At 38.9% G+C, this 24457-nt stretch overlaps 3 protein-coding genes across 4 annotated transcripts; all 3 read right to left on the bottom strand.

Moving 5' to 3' along the window:
• Positions 1-7046: 7046 nt before the first annotated feature.
• LOC148755925 (olfactory receptor 5L1-like) lies at positions 7047-7997 on the bottom strand. The gene has a single exon (XM_088789894.1). It carries the CDS (start codon positions 7995-7997, stop codon positions 7047-7049), a length of 951 nt encoding a protein of 316 aa, XP_088646020.1.
• A 6347-nt stretch (positions 7998-14344) lies between these two features.
• LOC148755924 (olfactory receptor 5L1-like) lies at positions 14345-15280 on the bottom strand. Its single transcript, XM_088789981.1, has one exon. It carries the CDS (start codon positions 15278-15280, stop codon positions 14345-14347), a length of 936 nt encoding a protein of 311 aa, XP_088646107.1.
• A 2259-nt stretch (positions 15281-17539) lies between these two features.
• On the bottom strand, positions 17540-24001 carry LOC148755923 (olfactory receptor 4C12-like). Of its 2 annotated transcripts, XM_088789979.1 has the most exons (2): positions 23988-24001; positions 17540-18455 (listed from the first exon to the last, which is right to left on the bottom strand). In XM_088789979.1, exons 1-2 carry the CDS (start codon positions 23999-24001, stop codon positions 17540-17542), a joined length of 930 nt encoding a protein of 309 aa, XP_088646105.1. The 2 variants fall into 2 exon arrangements, with proteins under 2 accessions (XP_088646105.1, XP_088646106.1); XM_088789980.1 differs by lacking the exon at positions 23988-24001 and having other exon boundaries at positions 17540-18472.
• Between the last annotated feature and the right edge of the window lie 456 nt (positions 24002-24457).

The following is a 24457-nucleotide window of genomic DNA, read 5'->3' as shown; positions in this document are numbered from 1 at the left end:
CAGGAATTAGGGAAGACACTGATAAAACAAGGATGATCATTAACTCTCAATACAGACTACTTTTCTCCAACCTAAACATCTTCAAACACCTGCAACCTCTCCTCCTGTCCTTATTTCCTCCTCTCACTCTGTACAAATTCTTCACACCACCCTTAGGCCATGAACACGCCCTTGGACCTCATGGTCTGTGAGGACCTGAACAAGACTGAATTGAGTGCTAAAGGGACTTGTCACTTCCTACAGCTCATGCTGCTACCGTGTTTCCCCGAAAGTAAGACCTAGCTGGACAATCAGTTCTAATGCATCTCTTGGAGCAAAAACTAATGTAAGACCTGGTATTACATTATATTATATTAATTATATCAGACCTGGTCTTATATTATAGTAAAATAAGACCGGGTCTTACATTAATTTTTGCTCCAAAAGACGCATTAGAGCTGATACTCCTTCTAGGTCTCATTTTCAGGGAAACAGGGTATCACCACGTGGAGCTGCCGTGGGTCAGGCACTGTTCATGAGCCTCACACATTATCCTAGTTCACTCATCACAACCCTCTGAGATAACTGTTAATCCTCACTTTAGAGATGAGAAAAAGGAAGCTCAAAACATTCAGTGTTTCAGTGACTTGCTCAAAGTCACAGACAGCAAGCGCTGTCACAGGAGTTACAACCCAATCTAGGAGACATTGCATATCTCACTGTCAGAGAGTTTTCTCCATTGCAGTAGTCCTTTTCCCCTATTTCCCCTACCTCCTCCCCTTGCAAGGCTTATTTGCTACACCCTCCTACTTTCTCTAGTCTCACACTACTGTAAAACTTAACATTGGACTTGACATTGCCCAAAGAAGGCAGCATGACACCATGAAAAGGGCTCTGGTCTGGAAGCCAAAACACCTCAGTTTCAGTCCCAACTTTGTCACTGGTATCTCAGTGACTCAAACAATTCCCTCCATCTGCTTGGTGTTGTATTTTCCATCTACACAAAATGATGGTTGGAGTAAGCGCTGTGATTTTAAGCTGGAAAAGTAGAAATACACCCCAAAAATTAATTTCACTGATAATGATAATCAATACTTGATGAATTTAAAAATAACTGGAAAGCCAGTAAGTAGCTTTACACCATTACTAAGTCTATTCACTGCTTTGCCTGAGGACTGATGTGGGGGACTGAGGTTCACATGACATTTGTCATGCGAACTGAATTTGATCTCTTACCAGTTTCCAGATACAGTCTCTGCCTTGAAAGAAAAATTGGTAATGCAACTTAGAAACATTTCTACCTTAAAAGATTAAAATGTAAATAAGTTTTTTAAGAGTCTTTCAAGCTTCAGGTATCAGAGGATTGATTCATTTAGGTGAAACAAGGCCTTGTCAGGTGGACCTGGGCTTTGGGGAAAGGGTACCATGATCACACCTCAGTGAAATACACTCTGGGATTGTTCTAATTTCCAAAATGTTAAGGTGTTGCGAAGGCCTGCCTACCAGGACAGCTCATGGGAAAGGCTGGGGAACTCAGCAGCCCTCAGCCACGATCTGGGCATTCATGTAACAAACCTCTAGATAATAACACAGGTGTGAAAGTGCTCGCTGAGCCTGAACAGCTCCACAGGTTAAAGGAAACACAGCAGCATAACGTGCTTGCATTTATTGAGCAATATTGTATGCCAGGTGTGGGGACAGAGCCCCAGAAAGCAGTTTCCAGGCTCTCGGCCTCACACAGAAAGGTGCTGGCTCAGGTAGTAAATGGCCATCAACTGAGATTGGATGGCCATCAGCTGTGGCTAGTTGGCCGTCAGCTGTAACCAGTGAGCCATTGGCCACTAATATAACTGCTGTGGCGATGCTAGCAAGAAAATGGGGGCTGGCAAGAAGATGGTGGCTGAGCTAGTAAGCTGCGCAATGAGGGTTGAGAATTGTGTGGCTCCTGTTTCGTTTCTCCAACCCAGCTGACAGTGAGAATATAGTGGTATGACTCCCCTATCTATGGCTCTGTGGGTGTTCCTTTTTGGCCTCACCATATCCTGCGTTCTCTTGTGGGGAGCAGGAGCAGAGATCCCACATGACTCTCCCGCATGACACCAGGCCCCGTGCAGAGCAGTTTAAACACATCGTTTCATTTAATCCACTCAACATCACTTTGAAGAAGCTACTATGATTGTTCCTATTTTTCAGATGAGGAAAATGAGGATTAGAGCAAATGAGTGACTTGGCCAAGTCCTCACACCAGTAATGGTTAGAGCCAGAAATGCAAGCCAGTGTGGCAACTCCAAAGCTGTGTTCTTAATCACTCTACGACACTCCTGACGAGGGAAGTGGGACCATCTCATCACCCAAAGAGGGCATGGCCTCAGCAGCTAAAGGGCGAGCAAGAAAATGGCTGAAGGAAGATTCTAGTGATGCCACAGAATCTGGATTTAAAAAAAAAAAAAATCAACTCCCACGAGGTATTTGAAGGCAGGAACCTGAGAAAGACTCAGATACTGTGCGGCAGGACTTTCATCTGGGCATCGAGCACAAGACAGAGAGAGAGCAAAGCAAGTGAGGACATCTGTTTTCTATAAGGGTCCTCGGCCAGTTCTGGTTTATCCCAGCCAGAGATTCCCCAGTACACCAAGACTACATGAGAACTGACCTGAGGGAGCTCTACCCTCCTCAGGTGAGTGGTGAAAGTCAAAAAAGTCTGGCCAGGAGACGTTCAAGCACAGAGGATTTGGGGAAATTCATGCGGAATCACCCCAGCCAACGCCATTGCCAGACGTGAACACCTCTGCTTTGGAAGCCGGAGCACATTCATAGTTACCAAAAGTACCTAGAGGCTTGCTAATGAGACCCCAGGAGCACTACATCCCAATTAAAGAAGTGAGACATAGGGACAGCCATACCCCCTTGGCATATTAACTTAGTGGTTCAGACAAACTTTACAAGACAAGGAAGCCACTGTTTTTATCCTGACTTTGGATTTCTATACTGAATCATCCCAAATACATTCCTTCAACAATAGTTATTAGGCAGCTATTATATAAAGTTTTGTGCCATCTATTTGGGGAAATGAGCTGCTGTCAAATAGCTGTTGATTTTTTTTTTAAGTAGCAAGGATAAGTTTGAACTGAACTAGTGCTTTGATTACTGCCTCATGTTAACATAGCACTTGGAAGTGTTTCCACCTGTGAGGAGGGTAAGACAGACAAGAGGCATAATGTAGTGCTTAAAAACATGAACTAAGGCCGACTTAGCCACCTGGTAGATACCTAACCTTTAACAAGTGGCTTAACATCTCGGGATACCATTTTCTTTCTCAGGTTTAAAGAAATCAATACACAATTCCACAATAATAGTTGGAGACACTAATACCACCACCACCCTCCAGCAAGTGGGAGTATGATTCAATTTTAAAAATTAGTAAAGACACAGATTTGAACAACATATGAACCACCCTAACCTAACTGATATTTATAAAGCCCTACACTTTAAAACTAAGGAACATATTCTTTCAAGCATACGTGGCACATTCACCAAGATAGACCTTCTATCAGGCAATGAAACGAGTTTCATAAATGTAAAAGGAATGACATAATTCATAATGGAATTAAATTAGACATCAATAACAATGTCAAAGAAAAAAATAAACATTTTAAACAATGCATTGGTCAAAAAAATCATTTAAAAAATTGGAATACATTTTAATTGAATAATAATGAAAATACATGTGAAATTATGGAATGCTGCTAAAACATTGCTTAAAGAAACTTTACAGTTTTAAATTCTTACATTGGAAGTGAAGAAAGTTCTAAAATTTGTGAACTAAGTTTATACTTTAAGAGATAGAAAAAAAAGAAAGAGTAAATTTAAATACAATCAAAGTAGAAGGAAGGAAATAAGAAAGAACACAGAAATTAACCACATAGAAAACAAAAACTGAGGAAAAAACCTGGACAAAAGCCAGACTTTTATGAGACATAACGAGTGAATATTATGATCAACCTTAACTTTTAATATTAATGTCTCTTGTTGACCTAAAGTTATCAAATTCTACAACTTAGGTAAATAGTGCAAATTTATAGAAAAATACAACTTACATAATTGACCCAAAAAATGAAACAGGAAATCTGACTAGCCCTCTATTTATTAAATAAATTGAATTTATAGCTTACAAACATTACAGACATCAAAAAACTCCAAGCCAAGATGGTTTAATCAAATATTTAAAAATAAATAACACCAAATTTACGCAAATGTTTTCAAAAACAGAAAACTTCCCAGCATAATTCTGCCACCAAACTCTGACCAAAAAAAACTAAAAGAAAATCACAAACATTACTCATGAACACAGATGCAATACAATCCTTAATAAAACATATTTAAATCAAATGTATACAAAGGATAATATATCATGACCAAGTGGGCTTATCCCAGGAAAGCAAGGTTGTTTTAATACTAAAAAATCAGAGGCGATTCAAGATGGCAACGTAGGACCAGCCTGAACTCCCCTCCTCTCAAGGACACACTGAAGCTACAGCTCCCTATAGAACAATTTCCTCTGAAAACTACCTGAGCAACTCCTTCACACGAGGAAAACGAGAAAAAGTCCACGTGCAAGCCAATAGGAAAGCGACACACTCCACATAAACCTCACCCCGGCGCAGGGACCCATAATGAGCAGGGAACTCACAAACCAAGCGCTTCTCCCTGAAGAGCGAAGGGTTCACACATTAGGCACCCCGACTTTGAAGACCTGCACCTGAGAGACAAGCCCCCAAACATCTGGCTTTGAAAACCAACAGGACTCATGTCCACGAGACCCAAAGGGCTGTAACAAACTGAGAAAAGGCTCTTACAGAGCCCGCATGCAGACTCACCGCCCCAGGGCCCAGCACAGAAGCAGCTCCCTCAAAGGTTCCCAGCCTTCACCTGACAGCGCTCACCTGCTGCTCTTATAGCACCTGCGGAGGGGCGGGGCCCTGCTGGGAGACGCTGGGTAAGGAGGCTGGTGGGGGACCAGTTTCCTGCTCTCCCTCTGCCCAGCTCCAGGGCCCAACCAGTATGGGGCGGAGGGGGGGTGGGGAGTTTATACACATGCGGTGACCACGTTTTTGCAGCTCAGGGGACACCCCTTGAAGATTCTATATTGAATAAAACATGGAATATTAAGTGACTTTCAGGTGCACTAAAGATTGTTAAAGAGTTTTCTATTCTGAAAGGAAGATGTGAATTCAATTCCCTGATGGTGCGAGTGTTGGGTATGAAGAACATGCCTTCCAGAATTAAACAGTTGTGAGAGCAAGTCTCCACTCTACCTATCTATTCTGTGATTTAAGCCAACACTATCTCAGTGTTAGGTGAATCCGTGTAAAATAGGGGTCGTTAACACCTTCCCGAGGGCCCATGAGACATGATGCCCTGTCTGTGATAGCCATGACTATGCCAGCTCTAACACTGTGTGTGATATTGCATTTAATAAGTGACCCTAATAAAGATATGCACAATAACAAACACCAAATGAAATCTTAAGAAAGTAATAAAAACAAATGAAGTGTTGACATTGCAGGAACATAGGAAAGGTAAACTATGATTGAGCCTCTAACAGACAGGTGTGTGAAGTTTGAAAATGGACCCTCATATAGCTCAGGTTCTAATCCCTGGAACCTGTAAGTGCCTCCGTATTTTGAAAACGATTATTTGGAGATGTGATTAGGTTAAGGATGCTGAGATGAGGAGATTATCCTGGATTATCCAGTTGCTCTCTAACTGCTATCACAGGTATCCTTAGAGGAGAGAAGCAACAGGGTATTTTACACACACACACACACGAGAAAATGTAGTAAAAATGCAGCAGAGAAAGGTTTGAGATGCTAGCCTTGAAGAATGAAGTGATATGACCACAAGTCAAGGAATGTTTGCAGCCAACAGAAGCTGAAAGGAACAAAGGAATAAGACAAACAATCAAAGAAAAAAAAAACCTCATAGACACAGACAATAGTTCAGTGGTTACCAGAGGGTAAGAGGGGAGGGGAGAGGTAGAAGAGGGTAAATGAGGTCAAATATATGATGGGAAGAAAACTGACTCTGGGTGGTGAACACACAATGTGATATATAGATGATGTATTATAGAATTTTACACTTGAAACCTATGTAACTTTACTAACCATTGTCACCCCAATAAACTTAAAAAAAAAAAAAAAAAAAAAGCTTAAAGAGCTAAAGAAAGAATTGTCCCCAGGACCCCATGAGAGGGTGTGATCTTCCCGACATCTTCATGTTGGCTCAATGATATCAATTTCAAATTTATGACCTCTAGAACTGTAAGAGAACAAAGGTCTCATGTTTTAAAACACTAAATTTGCTATTTTTTTAACAAGCCATATGAAACTAATATAATAGGCTTACTATATAATACATTTAGAAAACATGAGGGATGCTTAAGATAAATTCAGACAGAGCAAAGAAAAAATTAACACGGACATAAGACAAAGGTATGGTATCAAATACACGATCTACATTTTTAATAAAGAATTAAGGTAGAATAGAGAACAAAAGGTAAAAGTAAAAACAATAGCAATAGAAGTGGTAACGAAAAAGAAAATAATCATAAATGACTAAAAGATAATACCCCAAAATACACATAAACATATAGAAAATTCACTCTAAATTTTTATGAGAAAACAGACTGAGACAAATGTATACTCATTCTATATATAAAAAAAAAAATGAAGGCACTTTAACAAGAATGGTTGCATTCATTAAGGATAATGAAAAGACATGACTCTAGATAGATTTATACGATCTCAAACCAAAAAATTGAGTCTAACAATACAATTCCAAAACCCCATTCCAAGCAATTAGAGATTGGATACCAACAGCAAAAGGCAGTAGATGCATATGAACCAGCCCATAAAAAGGAAAAGAAATGGATAATAATACAGGAACATGGAAAACAAAAAGAGCATGCATAGTTCTCCCACCGTAAAATCCTTCCCTATTTTACTTTTCTTTCACATTCACCCCAACAAGTTCATCTTTAAAGTCCACTGATGAAACCCTGACTCTAGCTAAAACAAGAGCTTCTCAAAAAGGAATTTGGAGCCCACCACTTTTCTAAGAGCTTCTTTCACGTCCTTGTTCCTCAGGCTGTAGATCAGAGGGTTCAGCATAGGAATCACGACGGTGTAGAACACTGAGGCCACTTTGTCAGTATCCACATTGTTGCCAGAACCAGGCCGGCAATATGTGAAAAGGATTGTCCCATGGAAGACAACGACGGCTGTGAGGTGGGAGGCACAGGTGGAAAAGGCTTTGCGCCTTCCCTCTGCAGAGCGCATCCTCAGGATGGTGATGACAATAAACAAGTAGGAGGTGAGGATGATCACGATGGTGATGACCTCATTGAACATGGCCACGATGTACAGCAGCAGTTCATTCATAGTGACATCAGAGCAAGCAAGAGATAAGAGCGGGGGCAGATCACAAAAGAAGTGGTTAATCACATTGGATCTATAGGATGGGATTGCAAGAGCTAAACACAAGTGAATTAGAGAACACACAGTCCCCCACAGGTAGCAGCCAGACACCAGCACCACACGGAGATTCTGGGACATGGAGACCATGTAGAGCAGTGGGTTACAGATGGCCACAAAGCGGTCATAGGCCATCACACCCAGCAGAAATATGTCAGTGATTGCAAATGCACAAAACAAGTAGAATTGTACCATGCATCCCCGGAAGGAGATGGTTCTTTCCTTGTTTAAGACATTGTACAGCATCTTTGGCACGATAGTCGTGGAGTAGCAAAAATCAACAAAGGACAGGTGGCTGAGGAAAAAGTACATGGGAGTGTGAAGTCTAGAGCTGACCTGAATCAGTGCAATCATGCCCAGGTTGGCCAGAAACGTGACTGCATAGATGAGAAGGAAGAGCAGGAAGAGAAAGACTCTCAGCTCAGGGACATCTGATAACCCAAGAAAAATGAATTCTGTCACAATGGTACAGTTCTCCTGCCCCATTTCCACCATAGTCAGGTTTGGAAACCAAATAAGTTTTGTGTTTCTTCTGAAATGGAAATAACAGAGAAAACACACATTCATATTAACTAAATAAAATACAACACTGATGTCAAACAGTTTATTTGATATATAATTGTCAATTAATTCTAAATGTTCCGTGTCTCAGTGGATCCCACTGACCAAATTGAAAGTGTCAACAGAAAACTACATGATTCCCAACTGCCATCCTCCACAATAATTGAGTTGATCAGTTAAGTTAGGTGTTTTGATGGACTATAAAATAGAAGCAGTGATGTATTTTTAAAGCCACGTGAGATCAACTCCTGCTCCCTGAAAAATGTAGTAGGTTCTGTTAAAGTAGGATAACAGCTACTGCGACCCTGTATAACACACACTAATTCAGGTCAGTCTATCAGTCGCCTAAATTCACAAATGCGTGAAGTCCTGTACAAGTCCCTTGTTGGGGAGGGTGACAATTTATCTGAGATGAGTGGTTCATTAGTACTCTCTAAATTTGGAATTATACCTAATTAAAAAAGAGATTAGAATATGTACTGAAACCCATCATCATTTTCACATGTCAAATTAACAAAATGATTTAATTAATCATAATGATAGTGGTCAATGTCCATAGAGACACAGAAAGATATAACTCTTGTATAAATTTTTCTGGGAAGCAATTAGGCAACATGTACTGAAAGCCTTAACCCTGACAACAATAAAAGCTGTCTTATGTTTTTTATGGGAGATTTTCATTCTTAGTAAGCTGTCATCAAAAATCTGTAATTACACTGACAAATTGTGAAATACTATATCCAAAGTTACACTGCAGCACTGTTTATTATATTCACAACGGGTAAATTAATTTTCAAAGACAGAGCAATTCTTAAACTATGGTTTAATGACATATCTAGGCAGAAAGTTACATTATTTAAAATGATGTGGAGATGGTTATTTTTAAAAAAATACCTACTACCCTTGCTATATATATATATATATATATATATGTAGATTTAAGTAAAATGTACATTTTGAGGTATGAATACATATGGTAGAAATATCATACTTGTATGTTATACTTTGATTTGGCTACATCCCTAAAAAGATATATCATTTACCCAAATTGAAAAACAGGTAAGTGAAAACTTTCCCAGCTTCTCTCAAGTACTTGCGTGGGTGAAGTGGTTACATTGAATATTCCATATAATGGGATCTACCATTGAGGCCTGTCCTTAAATAAAAGGCATATGAAAGTTGAGAGAGTTTAACTCTGCCCTACCTTCTTGACACAGGAAGACTATATCCATGACGTCAGACACCTATACGTAATGAAAACTAAGTGAAGAGACTCTGGACTGGAGCATAAGTTGGCATTTTCTCTATATCTTGATTTGTTTTTACAAAAGTGAAATCCTTCCTGAAGTCATGGTGTTCTTATTACCTGACAAAACAACACCTGATTTATTTGCCCACTTCAAAGTTAAAACTGGAATATATAATTGGAAAATTGTCTTCCTAATGGTCTAGGCTGAAAATGAGAAATTAGTTTATGGTAAACCCAAAATAAGGAGCAAGGGGAATGGCACAGGAGGGTAAAGGGGCTGTAATATAGAGTGACCGGAGGAGAACTGACTCTGGGTGGTGAATATACCATGCAATATATAGATGATGTATCATAGAAATGTACACTTGAAACCTGTATAATTTTGCTAACCAATGTCACCCCAAGAAATTTAATAAAAATTTTTAAAGTCTCCAGACATTGTCAAAAGAGTGAGTATGGGGCAGTGTGGGGGTGCATAATGAATCGTTGTTGAGAACTACTGCCTTATTTCCTTGATTCTGGTAGATTTTCATATTTCTTCTGTTTGACTTCTTAATGTACAAATTAAATACCATGTTTCCTTATATCTCAAATGATGTCATTACATGGATTCAAAAATTTGTATTATCTTTGAATCTGGGAAATGTGACATGTAAAATTTTCTTCCTTATAATTTCTTCCCAGAAATTTTTTCTTTTTGCCCGTGTGAGCCAGAAGAATTTTTCCCATGGTCTAAAATGTTATTCTGAGCTGTTTCTATTCACTAAATTTCTCCAGAAGGTTCATTTTTCTTCCTTTCAATTCAAATTTATTTAAGTACCTGACTTTTCTCCCTTGCACAACTCTTTCAAAAATTCACAAAAGCAGAGAGATACATACCTGAAAACTCTCAGCGTCCTTCTTTCTCCCACTCCCAGGAAACAGTTGCGGGGACACTGCTATGGAGGAGCTCAGTAGCCAGGCCCTCTATTCAAAACTCTGTAGAAAGTACGCACTTCCTGTTCCAGATAATTAATGTTCTCAGTGGCTCAAATTTCACCCAATTTATTTTTCATAAGAAAATGAATCTAGGACACTTTCTAAATACCGTTCATAGAAAGAATATCCCTATTTTCTCAGATCTGATAGTAGAAAAGACAAACCTCAAATAAAAAAGACAGCCCCCATCTGCCTCTGGAGAATGCATTTGAGGGACATGCTAAGACTCTTACGTCTACTTCCAATCCCTGTGCGACGAGGACCCAAGAGGAAATAACTTTCTTTTCTTGAGGCCTCAAAGCAAGCAATTAAAATTAATTATTGTATTCTGGAGTAATTCTGGTTCATTGGGAACCCTGTAGAAAAACAACAGCAGCTTTAGAAACTAAATTATATGAAAGTTATTTAAATGACTTCTCCCTATGCGTCATCATTCCCATATTCTCCAAAAATTTTTGTATAGCAAAAGTTATCTTTATTTACTCAACAAATATTTCTTTTTTAGCACATTGTTTTATTTGATTAAAATTATTATTCTAAATGGATTGAGGTGTAATTAACACAAAGTTGTATATATTTAAGGTGTACAACATTGTGTTCTGATATACATATACATTGTGAAATAATCACCACAACCAAGCTAATTAACATATCCATTCCTTCACATAGTTACCATTTTCCTTTTTTTTTAGGGATGAGAAAACTTAAGTTTTAGCCTCTAAGCAAAATTCAAGTATACAATATAATATTTTCAATACAATATAATCTTTTATGGTGACATTGTTGTACATTTTATCTTAAAAATTTATTCATTTTCCTTAACTGAACTATGTACCCAAAGACCAACATTTGTCCATATTTCCCTCCTCCAACCCCTGAAAAGCACTTTCTACTTCCTTCATCCATGAATCTGACTGTTTCAATTACACATATCAGTGACATCATGCAGTACTGGTTTTCTATTAACAAATATTTACTAAGTTTCTACCATATCCTGGTCCCTGTGAGGCATAACTGCTCTCTGATTACACTAATCACATTAAGAAAGTGGGAAGACCTGCCTCAGGTCCCTCAGCTGGTCCCTGTCTCACTGTGATCTTGCCAATGGTATTAGGCACAGAGCACCCCCTCATATACACTGTCCCCAAACATGAAGAGTAATGGCTGCTCCCTGCAGCTAATAATCCTTAAATTCAATCATCTGTTGAAGGACACTTTGGTTGTTTCCATGTCTTGACCACTGTAAATAAAGCTGCAATGAACATCGGAGCACATATATCTTTACGGATAAATGTTTTCAGATTTTTTGGGGAGATACCCAAGCGAGGGATTGCTGGGTCATGTGGTAATTCTATTCTTAATTTTGGGGCGAACCTCCACACTGCCTTCAATAGCGGCTCCACCAATCTGCATCCCCACCAACAGTATATGAGGGTTTCTTTTCCTCCAACCTCTCCAACACTGTTTATTATTTGTCTTGTTGATGTCAGACATTTTAACTGGTGTGAGGTGATATCTTATTGTGGATTTTATTTGCATTTCTCAAGTGATTACTGATGTTGAGCATCTTTTCATATGTCTATTGGCCATCTGTATATATGCACAATGGAATACTATCCTGCCATAAGAAAAGATGAAATAGTGCCATTTGTGACAACATGGATGGATTTTGAGATTATTATGCTAAGCGAAATAAGTCAGACAAAAAAAGTTGAGAACTATATGATTTGACTGACATGTGGGATATAAAACTGAAAGAAATAAAAAAATCAAGACAAACAAAGAAGCAAAAACTGACACACATGGACAATGGTTTAGTGGTTACAAGAGGATAAAGGGGGAGGGAGGTGATAGAAGAGGGTAAAGGGGCTCAAACGTATGGTGATGGAAGGAGAACTGACTATGGGTGGTGAACATACAATGTGATATATAGATGATGTAATACAGAATTGGACACTTGAAACCTATGTAACTTTACTAACCATTGTCACCCTAATAAACTTTAATTAAAACATACTAATCCTTAAATTAACACCCAGTATCCTCTTTGCACTCTTACAGGCTTCCACACCTAATATTCCAGGTATTAAATTCCACTGAAGATTTCTTTCCTGAGTGGCCCTGACTGATACAACATTCAAACCCTGTTGGATAACTCAGAGCAAACTGACAGATCTTGAAAGTCAACATAGTGCTCTAAATTCATGTATTAAGCCCAACATACCATGTTTCCCCGAAAATAACACCCAGCCGGACAATCAGCTGTAAAGCGTCTTTTGGAGCAAAAATTAATATAAGACCCGGTCTTATATTACATAATATATATGTGTATATATATTATACAATAAAATTATATAAGACTGGGTCTTATATAATATATATATAGATATATACACATATATATTATATATTATATATATATATATATATATATATATATATATATATATATATATACATATATGTATAATATAACTACATTATATAATATAAGATCGGGTCTTATATTATAGAAAACTAAGACCGAGTCTTATATCAATTTTTGCTCCAGAAGAGGCATTAGAGCTGATTTTCCGGTTAGGTCTTCTTTTTGGGGAAACACAGTATATACCATATATTCACCAGTATTTGTACATACAACTATCTAAGAAAAAGGAAAAGAAACTAACTTATAAAATACCAGTGATAGTGAAAGAGAAAAGGGTAAATGACCCCAGGCCTCCGAAACTTCATTGCACACACACTAGCTGAGTAACTTCCTGGTCCCAGTGAGTAAACATATGAGGTCAAAAATTAGTATGAGTATAATGTTGAGAGGTTGTCAATATTATGTAGTGTTTAAAACTGAGGAATGAAGAAGTTTATACTATTTCTTGAATAAAAAAATCAGGGTCAAATCACCAGTTCTAGTTTTCATAAACTGAAGCTCTGTGCTAACATTATTGTAGACACAAGGAGAAGAGCTTCATTGAACAAGTGAATGTAACATGGAAATTGGCATGAACATGACGAAAGTACAAACAAATTGTCAGTGGTGCATATGAATCAAAATTCAGTGAGCGAATGTCGTTCAGACACATAGAGAAAGGGTGAAAAAAGGCCATTTCATCAAAAGCAAAATATAACAAAGAAATTAAACAAAGGCTAGAAATCTACCAATAAGTCCCAGAAAGAATATGATAGACATAAATTGTAAATTAACCACGATGACAGAAAGTAATAGATAAAGTGAGAAAAAAGCACAAAGTCAGAAATGCTGTCACTCTTAACACTGGTTATCAAATATATGCATACACTGAATATACACATATACACACACGCACCCAGAGACAGAGAGACAGGGTGACACAGAGACAGAGCTAATTAAGTGCCACAAAGTAATCTATGCTCTTTGCACACGACATGTAATTTAATTTTCCTGAGATTTCTGACAACAATAGACAATAAGTGTGAAAGAATTACCATTAATAGCTCCATTTTTCAGATCTGACAGTATCTGAAGTTCCAAAAACACTGGGCACTGAAATAACAAAAAATAATAAAGGGAGCAAGAAATGAACAAACAACTATATACATATACACACACATATATATGAACACAACATACACACACATACACACATACACCTGGGAATCTAATTCTGTGTATAAACTGGCACAGACGTGTTCTTCACTGTAAAATAATAGGAATTCAATTTTGAAATGATCATAGTTTCCACAATAGACAACAAGAGTGATTCTCATTAGTTCTTCATTAAGCTTATTAACGATTTATAGCAAACTAAATGTGTATATCTTAACAGTCCATTACCCATACTCATTCAAAACAATTTATTTGAAAAAATATATAAGGTGGGTTTCAAATTTGAAATACAATCAATCTTACCCTTCTCAATTCAAAGGCACAAAGATAAGTGAATTAAAACGACTCACTCACAATAACCTACCACCTGGCTGTTCTCTCCACTCCAAGCCTGCAGCCCAACCATCCACTCCTCCACCAGTCTCCAGATTGGGACCCTGAGTTCTGCTAAGAAAATATACTCTAGGAAAATATTTTGGATCCCAACACTCTTCTGAGAGCTTCTTTCACGTCCTTATTCCTCAGGCTGTAGATCAGGGGGTTCAACATGGGAATCACTATAGTGTAGAACACCGAGGCCACTTTGTCAGTATCCACACTGTTGCCAGAACCAGGACGGCAATAAATGAAAAGGACTGTCCCATGGAAAACAACGACGGCTGTGAGGTGGGAGGCACAGGTGGAAAAGGCTTTGCGCCTTCCCTCTGCAGAGCGCATCCTCAGGATGGTGATGACAATAAACAAGTAGGAGGTGAGGATGATCACGATGGTGATGACCTCATTGAACGTGGCCACGATGTACAGCAGCAGTTCATTCATAGTGACATCAGAGCAAGCAAGAGATAAGAGCGGGGGCAGATCACAAAAGAAGTGGTTAATCACATTGGATCTATAGGATGGGATTTCAAGAGCTAAACACAAGTGAGTGAGAGAACACACAGTCGCACACAGGTAGCAGCCAGACACCAGCACCACACGGAGATTCTGGGACATGGAGACCATGTAGAGCAGTGGGCTACAAATGGCCAAGAAGCGGTCATAGGCCATCACAGCCAACAGGAATAGGTCAGTGATTGCAAATGCGCAAAACAAGTAGAATTGCACCATGCATCCACGGAAGGAGATGGTTCTTTCCTTGTTTAAGATATTGCACAGCATCTTTGGCACGATAGTCGTGGAACAGCAAAAATCCACAAAGGACAGGTGGCTGAGGAAAAAGTACATGGGAGTGTGAAGTCTAGAGCTGACCCGAATCAGTGCAATCATGCCCAGGTTGCCCAAAACCGTGACTCCATAGATGAGAAGGAAGAGCAGGAAGAGAAAGACTCTCAGCTCAGGGACATCTGATAACCCAAGAAGAATGAATTCTGTCACAATGGTGCAGTTCTCCTGCCCCATTTCCCCCACATGCCAGGTGTGGAAAACCAAATAAGTTTTGTGTTTCTTCTGAAATGGGAATAACAGAGAAAACACACATTTGCACGAACTTATGAAAATATAACACTGATGTCAAACACAGTGTATTTGAAACCCAATTGTCAAATAAATGTAAATGTTCAGTGCCTTTGTGGATCCCAGTGAACAAATTTAAAGTATCAGCAAAACCTATATGATTCCAGTTGTTATCCACCACAATAAATTGAGTTGATAAATTATTAAGTATACAGTCATACTCTATAAAGTACTTGCCTGCTATATATCAATAGTTCTTACAAGGTAACACAATGTTTGGTACATGATAAATATTGAATGAATGAATGAATGAATGAATGAACATCTAAAAGAAGATAAATTCAATAAAATGAAGAGCAAAAAGTGGTCTTGGAGGCTAAGGAATTCTTTCCTACAATTTCAATTCTAAGGAGAATTCTGGTGAAGCCTCTAAAGGAACTACAGTTTGCTTTTACTCCTGCTTAAACAGAGGATGAAAAAGAAATGGAAAGTGCAATTCTCAGCATATAAGCAAATAGTTGACTTTAATATTCACCCTGTTCTCAAGATTTTACTATCAGATGAATATGAGCTGAGCTGTTTATGTTACAGCTCTCTGTTAACCAATTTACTTTTTGGTAACATTTCTTTATTAAAAGTTGTTTTAAAAAATATGTGACTACGTCCACACAAAAAGCAATTTCAGGATTATTGTGCTTTCACTTCTTCTATCCTTCATTTATTCATCAACAAATATTTTTGAGCCTAAGGTATGTATCAGGCATGTTGATAGTTGCTGGGGCTTTCATAGTGAATAAAAAGAAATTCAGTTCCTGCCTTCGCAGAGCTTAGAAGCCACTGAAAATCTCCCGACAGAGAGAATTACAACACAGTGTTATAAGAAATTAAACAGGGGAGGCACAGAGTACTATAAACCCACATCAGAGGGATACACAACAAAGACCTGCAGGGTCACCAAAAGATTTCTAGATGAAAGGCATCAAAAACGGGACCCAATGGATGAAAAGGAGTCAGCTGACAGAGTGAACAGGCATCGGTTGAAGGACAGTGTCCTAGGAGATGGGCTACATAACAAAGGCCACGAGGTGAGCAGATCATGCAGAAAACCTAATCAATTCAACTGAGCCTGGGTTATTAATTCATCCCTCCATTAAACAATTATTTACTGAACCTCCTACTGAGTACTAGGCACTGAATTTGTAAAGGGTAAATGGCCAGACATGAAGCCGGAGAGACAAGAATAGAGTAGACTGAAACGGGTTTCAGAATCGTGTTAAGGCTCAATGCTCAGTGCCATGGAGAAAATATTGAAAGGTGTTTTTAAGCTGATGGGTGATGCAGTTAGAGCTGAGGGTTAGAAGGATAACTCTAGTTACAGTATGGGAAATGGATTGAAGGGACAAGAGTGACAGCAGGAGAGCTGTTAGGAGATTATGGTAATGATTTGGGTATGAATGGATGGAGGCCCAAACTCTGATGGTGCCAGTTAGGATGCAGAGTTTGGTAGACTCTGCTGCATCCAGCTCTAGTCCCCTTCACCAGGCCAGTGCACCCATGTCCCCTGCTTCTGTGTGCTAGGGCTGCTAACAGCTCAGGGCCCCAGTATACCAGAGCCTACCAGTGGCCAATGAATGACGAGAGCCTTGGTCCACCTGCACCCAAGAGGGTTGTTCCCTGCTTAGCAATCCAGGCCACAGCTCCTTGTTCACCAGCTTCAGCCCACCAGCACCCCGAGGGAAGCTCCTAGCTTGCCAGTCCCTTTCTTGCATTCCAGTCTCTATTCAGCTGCCATGAACTAGTTCTGGCCCAAAGCAAACAACCAAACTTCACCATCCAATGGGCAACAACTACACATTATCCAACAGATTGGAATCCCAGCAGTGACCTCTTCTCAATGTTACATAATAACATTATTATATTTAATGTCCAATGTTCTAGATTCATACTTTGTAGCTTCAAAAGATATTTCAGATTTCCAAGCAATAGATAAATATTTATTTATTAAGAAGCAGTAAATTATGATGGCAAGAGTAGGGATGGGAGACAGTAAGTCTGGATTGCAGTCCAAGCTTTAGCTCTTTGCTTAAGTGGCTGTTTCCAAGTATTGTCCAACCCCTTGTCAGCGTCGATGTCTTTATCTATAGATTGAGAAGCTCACACTAGATTACCTCCATTACTTCTATTTATAATGCTCAATGATTCTGTTTAATCATTATTGGAAGTCACTTTTTTCCTCCACAGCATCCTTATAGCATTTTTTACATCAGCATTTCTGAGGGTGTAGATTAAGGGATTCAACATAGGGGCCACCATAGTATAAAACACAGCCACAGCTTTATCAATGGGCAGCGTGGTTACTGGGCGCAGATACACAAACATGCAGGGCACGAAGGACAACACGACCACAGTGATGTGAGCCACACAGGTGGAGAGGGCTTTGTGCCTCCCCTCCAGGCTGTAGGTGCTTAGGGAGCGCAAGATGACCACATAGGACACCACCAAGAGGAGGAAGGTTAACAAGCAGATGAACCCACTGTTGGCAGCAACAAAGAGACCAAGGGTATGAGTGTCCATGCAGACAAGTTTCAACAAAGGATACAAGTCACACATGAAATGATCTATGACATTGGGGCCACAGAAGGGCAGCCAGACGAGGAAGAGGATCTGAACGGTTGCATGGAGAAATCCTCCAGCCCAGGCCACTCCCACAAGGAGGCCACACACCTGGTGGCTCATGATGGCCGTGTAGTGCAGAGGTTTGCAGATGGCCACGTAGCGGTCATAGGCCATCACCGTCAGCAGGATGATCTCAGCAGCACCAAAAATGTGTTCTGCATAGACTTGAGCCATACATCCATTGAAGGAGATAATTTTCTTCTCGTGAAGAGAGTCCACAATCAGCTTAGGAGCTGAAGAAGAAGAATAAATTGTGTCTATCAGGGACAGGTGGGTCAGGAAGAAGTACATGGGGGCGTTCAGAGCCCGGCTGGTGGTGATGGTAACCACAATGAGCAGGTTGCCTGAGAGCGTTACCACGTATAGAACCAAAAATACTGGAAACACCACTTTCTGCATTTGGGGATTCTGTGTAAGACCTATTAAAATGAATTCAGTCACATTCCTTTTATTCTCCATCTGTGTGATGTAGGTGATGAAAACTCCAGGAAGGAATACTTTGCCTTTTAAAAAAAAAAAAAAGGAAAGAAGGAAGGAAAATAGGAAGAAAAGAAGGAAGGAAAAAGGAAATACATCATTGATACTGATAGTCAATAAGTCAAATCTATACAATCAACCTATTAAGTTTAATGCAAAGTCCATTTCCATTTACTTGATGAGGAATACACCTGTCACTGGGTTAAGCTTTAAGATAGTATTTCAAACTAAGTTTTGCCATTATTGATTTTCATTTCTTTCTGCACCTCAGACTCCCTTATTCCCTGTATCTTAGTGTATTCCTAAAGCACAAAGGCAGTAAAGGGTAAGATGACTTGTCCCTCTTACATGAGGGCAACGTACATCATGAGGTACATGGAAAGGAAACCTCTTCCAGATGATCCCACACATGCTTCACTGAGAAGCCAGCCTTAGAGTTCGAAGGCCCTGCATAGCGGACTCCCTTCTGGATGGCCCACTGCATCAGAGAATCCTTCCAGGCACAAGGACCCTTAAGAAGAAAGTTGTGCGCACATCTAATTGCCACATCTTCTCTAAAGGAGATGGTCCTTGGGAAACCAACAACTGACTACGAATATGTTTGTATAACTTCATGAAGGTCTGTGCCAAGGTCAGATTTCATGATCAAAATCAGACAGGAAACCACAATATTGACTCATTCATCATCACTATTTTACTTATTACTTCAGTTTCTTGCAAATTTTGAAGTAACTGGAATATATTTTTAAAACACTTTTCTTTTACAATTTTCACCTGCCTCCTTTTGTCCCACACCACACAGAGACAGCTTGGTCTTACGTCAAAACAAATGTCTTTGATGTCCTCTGTTAACTGACAGACACACACACAGATCAGTTCTTTTTCTGTCCTAGTTCAAAGACCAAGAGTGTGCCTATTACTACTCAAATCTGCTAATACCCAGATGTGTTTAAATGAGAAATGGATAAAAGCATTGATCTAGCAGGATGACCCTGACCTTTAATAAAAGGGCTCTCAGACCACAATTGAAAGGCAAGGACCTAAGAACACATACGTCTTCCAAGCAGAGAAACCTTTGTTAATTGTTTAAATTCCACATGTTCAAACATTTTGAAATGGAAACTTTTATTGTAAATCTGCTTTTCCATCATCTTAGTGGCATGCAGAGACTTATTGTCACACCATGTAGTTCCTATAATGATAGTTAATTTTTGTTGAGTATTTGCCATGTGGTAGGCACAATACAGGGTAATTTAAATGCAGTATGTCACTTAATCTTCACAACAATGCTTTGAAATGGGTACACTATTGTCTATATTTTAAACAAAAGGAAACTGTGGTTAGGAGGAGATAAATGACTTGCCCAAAGTCATAATTATATAAAAGCAGAGGAACCCGTATTCAAATCCAGGCTGTCTCTAGCTCTTTAACACTTAGTACCTCTCCAGTATAGATCCAGTTTACTTCCAGGAATCAGCAATGTCAGAGTTTGGACAAGTCTGTTGGTACCTAACGCCACTACCTATGACTATATGAAATCCATGGCAGTGCTTTTGCTAACCTATAAAAGGGAGAGTCAGATGGTAATGAGTTGAGGGTCCACTGGACAAGACCCTAGAATTGTTGTACATTGGAAATACTCAAGAACTTTACATTTTATCAACCAGTATGCTCTTTAAAGATAAGGAAACTGAGGCCCAGAGAAGCAAAGTCCAAGGAAACACAGCTAATTGATTAGTATCAAACCATACAAATACACGTCTTCTAATGCCCAACACAGTCATTTTTTTCCCACCACATCTCGCCTCCCTTAAGATGCCTTAACACACTGTATACAAGGTGACAAAGAGAATTAACTTTTTTTTTTAATTTTTTTTAATTAGTTTCAGGTGCACAAGACAAAGCAAAACTTAGACGTTTATCATTTATATCCCTCACACTGTGTGAACCCCCCTCCCCCCATCCACTATCCCTCTGTTATCTCTTATTTTTAGCAATACCTGTCTTGATTCTTTGAAAAAAGGACTAAGTTAAGGGATGCAGAAATTCAGTCATATTGTTGGGACGACAATCCATTGTAGCAGAAATAAGGTCTTACCTGGTTGGAACAAGATCCAAGAAAGTTTGAACAGAGTCAGAATAAAAAGTGTCCCTGAGCCTGGAGTTTAATACACAAGGTGCATTCTATCCTCACAGATCCTCTATTTTAATGCATTCTTCTTATGGATCACAGTGTTAGGACTGAATATTTCCTTCAAGAAACAGATTCCAGATGCTGTCCTTCTCCTCTGGCCCATGCTAACCTGTCTTTGACACAGAATGTCACACACCTGTCTCAGCTTGACCTCAAATTTGCCTCTTTCTTCTCAGGTGCTTCTATCTCCTCCTATCAGTACAAGGTGGGATTCACCCCCACCCCTCCTTCATCCCTGTAAATTATCTAAGTCAGAGCATGTTTCAAGGAAATGAGTGACTACACATAGCCAATCTCTGACTATTCAAGCCTTCACACCATATGTCCGCCCCCTGGAGAAAACCCTCAGTGACCCATCCAGCTCCACTCTGCTACACTATTGCATTATCTCCACACTCAGAAGCCTAGAAATTGACTCAGGCATCCATAAAATGTAAACATAGTCCTGATAACATAGATATATTCACACACAGTGGGGAGAACAAATATTTCTGCAAAATAGCCTAAAACATCTCAAAGTGATCCCCCATCAAATAGAGAAAGTAATGCTTCAATGGTTTTAATTATAAACCCCTTAATAGAAAATGGAAATGTGAGAAACTGGATTAAAAATCAGCCATCCTGGTTAACTTACCGTGGTTACCTCTGCAGTTAAGGAAAATACCCAATGTGTTCAGGAATCAGAAATAACCATTATATGTAGCTGTTCAAACATCATACTGTGTAATGTTACTTTTCAAGCCCCTGACTGAACAATATTATAGGAAGCAGAGAAATGTGAACATGGCACAAATCTATTCAAACGGATTCATCCAGCACTTTCAAAGCTCCAATACCTTGAGATTCGAGTCAGGGGACAAGAAAATGAGCTGTTGAAGTTGAAACCCACCGTCCTCAGGTACTAAGGAGAATCTTCTGATCTTCTCTATAGTCACAGAACAAGTAACACAAATATTTCCATCACTTAATCACACTCTCGCATTCTGCTCTTACAATAACAAAATCACTTCTTGAGTATTACTGAGTACATTAAAGGACCTCGCTTTCTAGCTAAGGTTTACACTCCAAGGAATTAATTGTCTCTGTTTTTTTAAAGATTTCACCTTAGAAAAAGGTATTTGGGAGAATCCCACTGTGAACAACACATCTTCACCTGACTGGTTCTTCTCCCTGCATTTAAGTTAATATATTAACAGCTTACATTCCTGGTCTAGAAGATTATGGGATAAAGCACTCCTCTTAGAAGCCCTTGGGCATCATGAACTGGGACACGAAGGGCTCTAAATGCTGTGTGAACAACAACATGGGCTTTTAATCAGGTTGCATATCCCTGAGGAAATTTCCTCACAGGCTGAGGTCACCACAGGTTAAGATAATGAGTCAGTCTCTAAACGGTACTATGAACACACCAGGATATACTCTGTTCATAGAAACCTTGCAATTTGATATATTTTCAGGCAGAGCGATATCTAGACTTGGGGACCAAATGAAGGCTAAAATCCTAGTGCCAACTCATGATGCAAAAATATGAAAAGATCAATTTTTATGCCTTTTCATTGACTATTTTTGGAAGTGTAGGAATTCCACTGGCCACTCAATGAAAGAAGTCTTCCCCAGGCAAAAAAATTTCTTCAAATTTTCTTCTCACACAATATCCTCAGGATAGTAGACATTCAAACAGGCAACCATAGTCTGCCGTCTTGCAAATACATACTGAAGCAAGAACTCAGCAGCATAGAGGAAAGGGTGGTGTTTAAACCGTGTATCATAAGAGCTGAAGCACCTGCTGTATTTTAATGTATAGATAGGCAGTGGATGGAGACCTGGAAGAAATAGTAATAACAGCACCTGCCATTACTAAGCATTATGTGCCTTATTCTGCTAGTATGTTATATTGCATTGGCTGATTTTCCTACACGAGGTCTGACAATGAAGTTCGCTAACTTGTTGCACTGATGTTGCTAACCTCTTTTGATATCAGAGGGATTATTCATTATGAATTTGCACCAACTGGACAGTTAATCAAGTTTACTATTTGCAAGTGCTGAAAAGGTTATGTGAAAGTTAGATGACCTGAACTTTTCACCAACAATTCATGGCTCTTGCATCACAATGCACCAGCTCACACAACAATGTCTGTGAGGGAGTTTTTCACCAGTAAACAAATAACTGTATTAGAACACCCTCCCTACTCACCTGATCTGGCCCCCAATGACTTCTTCCTTTACCCAAAGATATAGGAAATATTGAAAGGAAGACATTTGGATGACATTCAGGACATCAAGGGTAATATGATGACAGCTCTGATGGCCATTCCAGAGAGTTCCAAAATTGTTTTGAACGGTGGATTAGGCACTGGCATTAGTGCATAGCTTCCCAAGGGGAGTACTTTGAAGGTGACTGTAGTGATATTCAGCAATGAGGCATGTAGCACTTTTTCCAGCATGAATGAGTTCGTGAACTTAATTGCCTGACCTCATATTCACCAACCTTCATTTCTGGGATAAATCCCGCTTGGTCTCAGTGTATAATCCTTTTTGATAGGCTACTGAATTCAGTTTGCTAGTATTTTACTGGAATTTTTTGTCTATATACATAAGAGTTGTTGGTTGTAGTTTTGTTTCCTTGTGATATTTTCATGTAATTTTGATATCAGGGTAATTCTTATTTATAAAATGAGTTGCAAAGTGGTCCATCCTCTTCTATTTTTTAGAAGAGTTTGTAAAGTATTGGTGTTAATTCTTCCTTAAATGTTTGATAAAATTCCTTTCAAAGTGAGGCCCAACTGGTGTGGGTTTTTCTTTGTAGAAAGTTTTTTTATTGCTAGTTCAATTTCTTAACTTGTTATAAGTATATTCGGATACCTGTTTCACTTGAGTCAGTTTCAGTAGTTTGTGTCGTACTAAGAATTTGTCCATTTCATCTAAGTTATGTAAATTGTCGGCATACAACTGTTCATATCCCCTTATAATCATTTTTGTTTACATAAGGTTGGTGGTACTGTCCCTACTTTCATTCATGACTTTAGTAATTTGAGTCTTCCATCTCTTTTCAGTCAATCTAGCCGAAGGTTTGTCACTTCACGATCTTTTCAAATAACCCACTTTTGGTTTTATTATTTTTCTATTCTCTATTCTCTAATTCATTTGTTTCTGCTCTAATCTTTGTTATTTTATTCCTTCTGCTTGCTCTGCTTTTATTTTGCTCTTTGTTTTCCATCATCTTAAGTGTGAATGTTAGGTTATTGATTTGAGATCTATGTTTATTAACATAGATATTTATAGCTATAACATTCCCATGAAGCACTGATTCAGATACATCCCATAGGTTATGATATGTTATGATTTCATTTTCATTCCTCTCAAAGTATTTTCTAATTCCCCTCATGATTTCCTTTTGACCCACTGGTTATTTAGGAGTATGTTGTTTAATTTCCACAACTTCATGAATTTCCCAAATGTCCTCCTGTCATGATTTTTAATCTCACTACATCGTAGTGAGAGAACAGGCTTTGTATGATCTCTACTTCTATAGTTATTGAGCATTGTTTAATGGCTTAGCGTATGGTCTAATCTGGAGAATGTTCCATGTGAACTTGAGAAGTTGTTGAATGGAGTATTCTATAGATATCTGTTAGGCTAATGACATAGCATTGTTTAAGTCTTCTGTTTCCTCATTGAACTTCTGGTTAGCTGTCTTACCTTACTGATTTTGGGTTATTGAAGTCTTCAACTATTCTTTTTGTTAAATTGTCTATTTACCCTTTCTATTGAGCC

Source organism: Rhinolophus sinicus, chromosome 14 (genome assembly GCF_057876585.1).
Source record: "Rhinolophus sinicus isolate RSI-liver-muscle chromosome 14, RSI-T2T, whole genome shotgun sequence".
NCBI lineage: Eukaryota > Metazoa > Chordata > Mammalia > Chiroptera > Rhinolophidae > Rhinolophus > Rhinolophus sinicus.
The sequence above is the reverse complement of the archived record's forward strand: the minus strand, read 5'-3'. Positions and strand labels throughout refer to the sequence as shown.

Coding starts and splice junctions, on each gene's coding strand:
- LOC148755924 (XM_088789981.1), bottom strand. CDS start 15,280: ATGGGGCAGGAGAACTGCACCATTGTGACAGAATTCATTCTTCTTGGG.
- LOC148755925 (XM_088789894.1), bottom strand. CDS start 7,997: ATGGGGCAGGAGAACTGTACCATTGTGACAGAATTCATTTTTCTTGGG.